The sequence below is a fragment of the Cariama cristata genome, unplaced genomic scaffold (assembly GCF_000690535.1).
Source record: "Cariama cristata isolate BGI_N322 unplaced genomic scaffold, ASM69053v1 scaffold4269, whole genome shotgun sequence".
Lineage (NCBI taxonomy): Eukaryota > Metazoa > Chordata > Aves > Cariamiformes > Cariamidae > Cariama > Cariama cristata.
The window spans coordinates 52,206-59,981 of record NW_009636188.1 but is presented as its reverse complement, the minus strand read 5'-3'; the positions used below and the strand labels follow the sequence as shown (position 1 = coordinate 59,981).

General features: G+C 42.5%; 1 protein-coding gene across 1 annotated transcript in view; it reads right to left on the bottom strand.

The window, feature by feature from the left end:
* Positions 1-5: 5 nt before the first annotated feature.
* LOC104167528 (gamma-aminobutyric acid receptor subunit rho-2-like) overlaps positions 6-7,776 on the bottom strand; it is a gene marked incomplete at its 3' end in the record, with an annotated part of 27,070 nt that continues 19,299 nt past the window's right edge. The window contains exons 5-8 of the mRNA XM_009707819.1: positions 4,264-4,346; positions 2,559-2,699; positions 2,162-2,314; positions 6-25 (exon numbers count right to left, since the gene is read on the bottom strand). Coding sequence (XP_009706121.1) covers positions 6-25; positions 2,162-2,314; positions 2,559-2,699; positions 4,264-4,346 — 397 coding nt within the window. The remainder of the gene's footprint in view (positions 26-2,161; positions 2,315-2,558; positions 2,700-4,263; positions 4,347-7,776) is intronic.

Below are 7,776 nucleotides of genomic sequence, written 5' to 3'. Positions count from 1 at the left end.
GACATGGTCAGCACGGTGGTTATCCCTGGAAAGAAACAAGAGGAATGAATGTTATTGACTGATACAGTCCATAAGGCTTTTGTCTCCAGAAAAACAGAAATTATGCTCTACATGAAGCTCTAAGAGATGTTAGATATGAAATAAATTTGTGGTAAGTATCTCTCCTGCCAACGCAGATCTGTTCCACTGCCTGCACTTCTGTGTGCATGATGGGTTTAGTTTTGAGGAGCAACGGAGCAGCTATCGTTTTGCTAGGAACAGCATTTAACGCTCTCCTTAACCTCTAGGGTTTAACAGAGTCCTTAGAGCCAGGTCTGCTCAGCCCAGGGGTGACAAGGACTCCTGTCTCCCGGCTGTACCTATCTGTGTTACAGGCACTGCCGGGAAGCAGCCTAGTATTGACTTCTGGTCACAGCTAAAGAGGGTTTGATCGGAATCGCTGATCTTAAAAAGGATGTGCAATAATGATAAAATGTTTTGCATGAAAGCATGCAAAAGAAAAGCATTATGTTTTTACCTCTAGGAATATTTGTCTACAGTTCAAGCTGTGGGAATCAAAAAGTTTTGAACCACCACCACTGTATTATATATATAAATGTGTGCATGTACATGTGTTTATAAACATACGTCTATCTTTATGTTTATATACATATATATGAATATGTGTATATATACACATGTGTATGTGTGTATACATACACACACAGGTGTGTATGTGTATATATATTTAGACAGATATAGATAAAATCCTGCAAAATAGTATATACTTTGGATCATCATGGTGAGAAAGATTTACAAATATTGGAGAGAAAGATTTAGAAATAGTTTTGTAACCGCTTAAATAGAGAAAACAGAGCCAAAAAGCATTCACAGTTACTTCAGCCATTTCAAAACAGTGATCACTGTAAACACAGCTACTGTTGTTCACTTTTCGTCAGGATCTATTTTTTTTAAAAAATAGTATCCACTGAACACTTCTCTCTCAGCACAGCGGACTCTTGACTGCCTCTTCTGATGTGTTTGCTGCAGCGCATAGCTCTCTAAGTGAGACAAACTTGTGGGCTAAAATACTGGTTTTATGCTTTTAGTATTGGAAGCTTTTAGTATTAACATTCAGAGATTTTTCCTATTACATTTTTGTCTTCCTCTAACCCATGCGCAGAGCAATAACCAAATCAGCTCTTTTTACGCTCAGCTGAAAGAACTTCCTCCGGTCCTGACACAGACAAAGCTCCTCCTGATGGGTTTCTGATGTCCAGAGAGGCAGATCGGTGTGCGTAGGATTTTCAAGCAGCTCCTCCTTTGCTTCCCCACTCCCTCAAAAGCGAGACCGCCCTACCCCAGAAACACTGGACCCTCAGTGCCAAGCACCCTTGGGAGAGGAGAAACCCAACCTCTGCCTTGCCTTGGGGCTGGTGGCCTCTCATCCTCAGCACTGCAGATGTGAGAGGAAAGCCAGGTTCCCTTGACTGCCGTGCTGTTGTCTGAGGCCTGATGTTACAGAGATGTCCTGCCTGTCCCCAGAGGCACACCAGCGGGAGGGACACCAAAGTCTGCAGGTGCTGATGGGACTAGATCCCTTGGTGCCTTTCTTTCCCAGCTTTGTGAAGATGTGCCACGTTGGGGCCCTCCAGGCAGCCTGGAGAAAACCACCGGCTACAGCACCAGTGCCGCCTGGTTGGGAAGGCACATACCCGGGCTGGGACACCCGCTGTGGCACCTGGGACGTGGCAGGATCCTGCTCATGAAAGGCACTCGTGAAAATCGTACCAACGGGAGCCTTTAACTCCCTGTAGGGGCCCAAACTCCTGTGAAACTCTACCCTCACCGATGGCAATGTGTGTCGCAGAACTGCAGGACTGGACAACAGGGAAAAATCTGTATTCATTGACTCGTAAATACTGAAACCTCTCTTCTCTGCCCAACTCTATTTTTAAAACCACAGCCGTTTCTGTCCTGAGTTAAGTATAGATCAGGAGGACTGCTTAGCGATGAAGGCCTTAAGACAAACTGCAAGTTTTACATTATATTAATCATCAGATAAAACAAACATTTGCTTGCCCAATATCTTTAACCATCAAAATGAACAGTTCCCTTTCCTGCCAAAACTTTCACATCCAAAGATTTTCACACAGTCATGGCTTGTTAGAGTTATTCTCACCCAAAGAGACTCTGGCAGGAACCGCTCGGCGATCGATCCAGAAGGACACCCAGGACAACATCACCATGAGAGTGGCGGGGAAGTAGGTTTGGAGCAAGAAGAAGAAGATGTGTCGGCGTAAAGTGAAGTTTATATAGAGGCGATTGTACCAACCTTTGAGAGAGGAGGAAAGCCGGAATCAGTGAGAACATCCTGGATGGTACACAGAGAGACAAGATCTTTCTATTGATATTTTCTTTCTAAAGGGCAGTGAAAAGAGAAAACTGATCTTTCAAAACACATGTTGTCCAGACCGTGGAGACTACATTTCAGTGACATATAATCTCAAGAGCTCTCTCACAGGTAGGTAATACAGCATTAGGTTTAGCAATAGCATTACATTAGAAAAGGTCAATACCTGTGCTACTGTAGAAAGCCAGTCTCGAAGTAGTGTGGAATTTTTGTATCAAAAACTGAGACAAAGAAATTTTTTCATCGGTTTTCAGAGATTCGTTCCCATTTTTCCAATATAGCATCAGATCTTCATCAGTGTAAGCATCTTAGAGAAAGAAAAAACACAATGTAATGTGACTTTAGCTTGGAGGGGAAACAAAAGTTAATAGATCCATTAAAAATTAACAAACACAAAGGCATCTTTGGCATGAAGTAATGCCACAAATAAGTTTGCTAACAACAGCAAGTTAAAAACATCTTGCCGTATGGTATGCCATGACAACAAAAACAACAACAACAAAATCCAGGTCATCCTTATTCAGGTAAACACATCCACACTGATGAAATGTCAGCTAGAATGGTACTTTTCTGAGCATCACATATCAAAAATCATAGACAAGGTATTGCTAACTGATAAGAATAACTCAGAAAATAGTCATGGCTCAATCACCTGAATTTAGAGGAAGGAGGAAACCACAGGCACCTCAAGCTATCTTAGAATGGTAAAAGCAAAAGTGACAGGTGTGATTTGAAGCAAAAGTCTAGAAATATTTGAAGACTGTAAATGAAAAACTTAAAGAATTAGCACACTAGGTAGCAGGAATTTTTTTTTATGGGGAATGAAAAAAAGGGTTATCAAGCTGATCAGGGGGTTGGCACACATGGCGTAAGACAGGAGGCTGGGGTAGCTGGGTTTGGAAGAAACAGCAGTCTGTGGCAGGGTCCAAGAGCTGCCCTGCTGTGGGTCATAGAGAAGATGGCAGAAGGTTTTGCTCAGACTCTTCTCCAAGACGCAGAGCAAAAGGATAAGAGGCCAGGGATGCAAGTTGCAGCAAAGGATTTTTTTACAAGCGGGTAAATGGAAACTTTTTCAGGATGAGAGCTGTTAAACATTTGAGCAGGTTGCACAGAAAAGTTGTGGAGCCTCCATTACTGTGGAGATGTTCAAAACCCAACTGGACACAGCCCTGAGCAACCCATTATAAAGCTCTCCCTGCTCTAAGCAGGGTATTGGAGCAGCTGACCTCTAGACCAACCTAAATTACCCTGTGATTCTGTTGTCCGTAGAGGAAAATTTCAGTTAAATAGCTGGGAGGACCTCAAAACAACTAGATGTTAGTCTTGCTACACCCTGGAGAAAGTTTACTGAACAGCCACGAAAAATCTTACTGTTCACATCACTTTCTCCACAGAAGAACTCCTTCCCAAAGAAGCTGAGCCCAGGTCACAGTGTTTGCAGGATCAGGATTATATCATACATAGACCACATTGGTGATGAAATTTAGAGAAAATCAATGATCATTACAATCATCTTTTTACTGTGACACTTGAAAGCACCATCTTCCTGTCAGAAGCAATGAACAGAGCCAAACTTCTCCAGATTTCTCATCAGCAAGCTGCTGAGAACCGGCATATGTTGAACATTTCTGTTGGTGTTTTATTTGAAAGTGTCATCTACTAAAATTCATACAAAGATGCTTTCCTTGCAAATTCCCCTGTCTTGCAGCATAAGGGCTAGATACACAACACAGTGAGTCAATAGAAAGACTCTTAGTAACTCGAATTATTTTTTCAGGCTTTAAAATACACTGTATTCTAAAATGTGTCCAGTCTATGTTTGTGTAGCCAGCCATGGAGCACATCTAGCTGGAAACACAGGTACAACGTACAGCTTTCCAGCTCCAGAGAACACGTCTGAGAGTCCAGGGGGAAGCGGCTGAAGTCCATGTTGCACATTGCTGTCACTGTGATCCTAGAAGTCAAAAATGAGAAAGGTTGGTGTCTATGAGGAGCAATGAAGGGAGAATGATGTCACGGATGAATCATTCTGCAGCTTTAAAGCCAGCAATTATGCATAATGTTAGCATAAAATCCCCAGGAAAACACCTATCAATTCTCCAAGTCCAAGCGAGATCGATTATACACAGAAACTCCAAAAAAAGCTGTAATTTCAGTACCTATCTAGGAGCTAAAGCACTGTCTTGGACATGACAGTAATACTAATGTCAGTATGAATACTTCTACTGTGTGTTATATCCAAATTTTTTTTAAGACAACAACATAAAATAACTTCACTATTTATGTTCAAAGGTTCCCTTATGTCCAGTTTGATTAAGGATTCCTCATTTTCCCCATTGCTCAGTTCCCTCTATAGTCACCTCAACAATGACCCAAGCCTGAGGAACATGATCATCCTTGTTGCAAGCCACAAAATTCCTCCAGTATATAGATTATCAAGGCAAAAGCAGTTTCTTTCAGTCCTCGATCAAATCTTTTTAATCTGAGGGGTGTATTTCTGGGGCAGGGGGTGTGAAATGGGTGCAGCTGTTTTTCAACAAGTGAGATTTGCCTCTGCTAAGTTCATGTCTTAGCTAAAGAGCGGCAGCAGTCACAGCTCCAGTTTTTAAATGAATCCAGTTGTGCACAACATTACGTAACAAGTTTTCCAGTGGGTCAGTGAACTTTCTCTTGTGGACAGATTTGCGATTTAGTAGGGGCAAATCAGCTGTGAGTCATCGTTTCAGAGGCTGTAACCATTTTCTAGATTCATTGCAGATGTTGATAAAGAACTTTTCTTCTGTTCAAGGGATTGTGATCCAAATCCTACTCTGCCCTGTGCACTCATCACCCCTGAAAAGCACATGCTGTTCATTTTGACTATAAAGCTAGAGCAAAAATTTTGCCATATGAGCAAAACTTAAGCTTTTATAGAATATGCTCCAGAACGTATACTGTAGCAACGACCTCCCCTAGTTGTGTGTAGCATTTAAGCATTGTATAACTCAGTCATCACAATGTGCTCTTTTCTTTCCTTGGGGCCACCTAAACTGTGGTACAACCTATGGTCATTAATGATTCGTTAATCAGGGACAGCACAGACACTCAGCTCGTTGATAAGATATTCCTCAATTAGAGTGCAATGTTCAGGTGGCCTTGAAAGCCCAAGGCCCAAATGAGGAATGAAATGTCCCCCAGCCCACTGCCAACGCCACGCAGACATCTCAAGACGCCTGACGGCATTTCCAGCACTACTGGGCACCCATGCTTGGTCAGCCAGATCACGTTCTGAGTGTCCTAAACACCACCAGGCCCAAATAGCATGCAGATTCACATTCTCCTTGGATTTTACGTATCAAATTATCCATTTAACTCCTGTGCGGTCAGCTGTGATTAACGCACAACCTTCTCTTTTGTGGGTAACATTAGAAAGTCACATTACCTCTCCAACGGCTCCCGGAAAATTTTGAAAGTAAATACTCTGCACGTGGGCAGATGAGCAGATCAGAACAGAGCCAATGTTTGTTATTAAAAATACTTGTTCCTTCATTTTGGTTGTTGAGCGCTGCTAACAAGTGGCGTGCTGCTGGCTTCAGCACATGGGAACTGTGGGGTGTGAGCGTGGAAACCGATATTCAGTAACACCGAGCAACATCTGTCAAGAAGGTCCCTACCCTCCTCCTGCTCTTCTCCCCTCGGTGCTGACCCAAGCTTACATGTAACCTCCTTCTTCATTTTTCTTTCTCCTTCTTGTCTCTCCTGCTACATGGCACCTTCATCCTCATCCAGTTCTAATAAAATACACAGCATCTTTAGGTGCTTAGTTAAGGTGTGGATAATCAGACCTTTCATGAGATAAAAAGATTTATTAAATGGGTTCAGAACAGAGAAAGTGTACCTAAGCATTTGGTCAAGATGGGATTTTCATCATTAAGGCTAGGCAAAATGAAGTGCCCGTAAGGTGCATACTCTCTTTCTTGCATACACACAGGTTTCTTTGTGAGTTTTAACAGTTTGTCCAGGTTTTTTTTTAATAAATTCAGTAGAATTATATTTGGACTATGAAACCAAAGTCTCATAGTCATCCCTGGTTCGGTGGGATATTGTTCTGCGTGGGACAATATCACCCACTATGCTCATTCTTCACAGAGAAATAGCCTCCTGAATCAAAGTTTATAGAGAACCTTCCCTCATTTTTGAGAATTATTTTACCATAGCTGAAGTGAATAAGTTCCAGCAGGATCCTAAAACAGAAATCCTTGGCTACAAAACATTCAAAGGTCACTGTACATTAGGAGCACATTTTCTGTCCTACGGAAATGTCTTTTTGTCTGGGCTCTCCAGCTTTTCTCCCCTGCAGGTGTATTTTTCTCCGCATCTCTTCTTGCAGTCTTCTGAAGGAAATTAAATCTGCTGGGGTGCTGATGTGAGCAGCCATAAAGGTGGCCTGGTTAGAAGGGGGAAATTGCTGAGCAAAAGAAAATATCTGCTGAGAAGTATGGACAGAGAAAGGCCTGCCAGCCTAGGAACCAGGCACGTCCTTGAGAGGCACAGCCGGCCTCTTTGAGGTGCAGCTGGGTACCTAGAAACTGGAGACATCCTGAGGTAGCATTGATAAGTGGAAAAAAAGTGATTGTAAAGGCAATTTATTTTCTGAAAAGGTGGAAAATGGTCTGGAAAATAAAAATTGGTCTGAAAGAACAGAAAACATCATCATCTATTGGCTGTCAAAGGTGAAAACCAGAAATTAACAGCACCTATTGGCGGCCCAAAGTGGTAGTGTCCTACACCCCTTTACGTCTCTGTGATATAAAAAGGTCATAATTTTTATCCAAAATGGAGTCTCTCTATCCAAGAACTTCCCATGCTGCACATACTTTTGCATTTCTAAACAAACTGAGTTCACTGCATGAACTTTCTACCAGCTTTTGGACTCTCATTGGGGATGCCCGGCCGACTCCAGACTCTGCAACACAGAGCATCTCTGAAGGGTGACTCTGTTCTCTCATTGGTCCCCCTCTGGGCCCACTTTTGGGGTTGTTTTGGTTTGTCCTCCCACCCCTGGGGTGGTTTGGTTCACTTGATGATGGTATCACTTGATACCAGTATTATACACCCATACCCGCAGGCTGGTAACCCTTCAGGTCATGACAGGCATGCCTCAGGATTCTTCCAGCCAACAAATCTGCTAGAAAACAGGGACAATAGGGCATCTTTAATACTGCCATTTCAGCTTCAAGAAACTAAAACCTTTACATCAACATGCAAACACCAGCTGGGGAAAAAAAAAAAAAAAGTTTTTCTAGACAAACAGGAAGCAAAATAGGATAATTATAGAGGTCACCATCTGGTATATCAGCAGCTTCCAGTTTAATCACACACTGACCCCGGGATGAACATTCCTG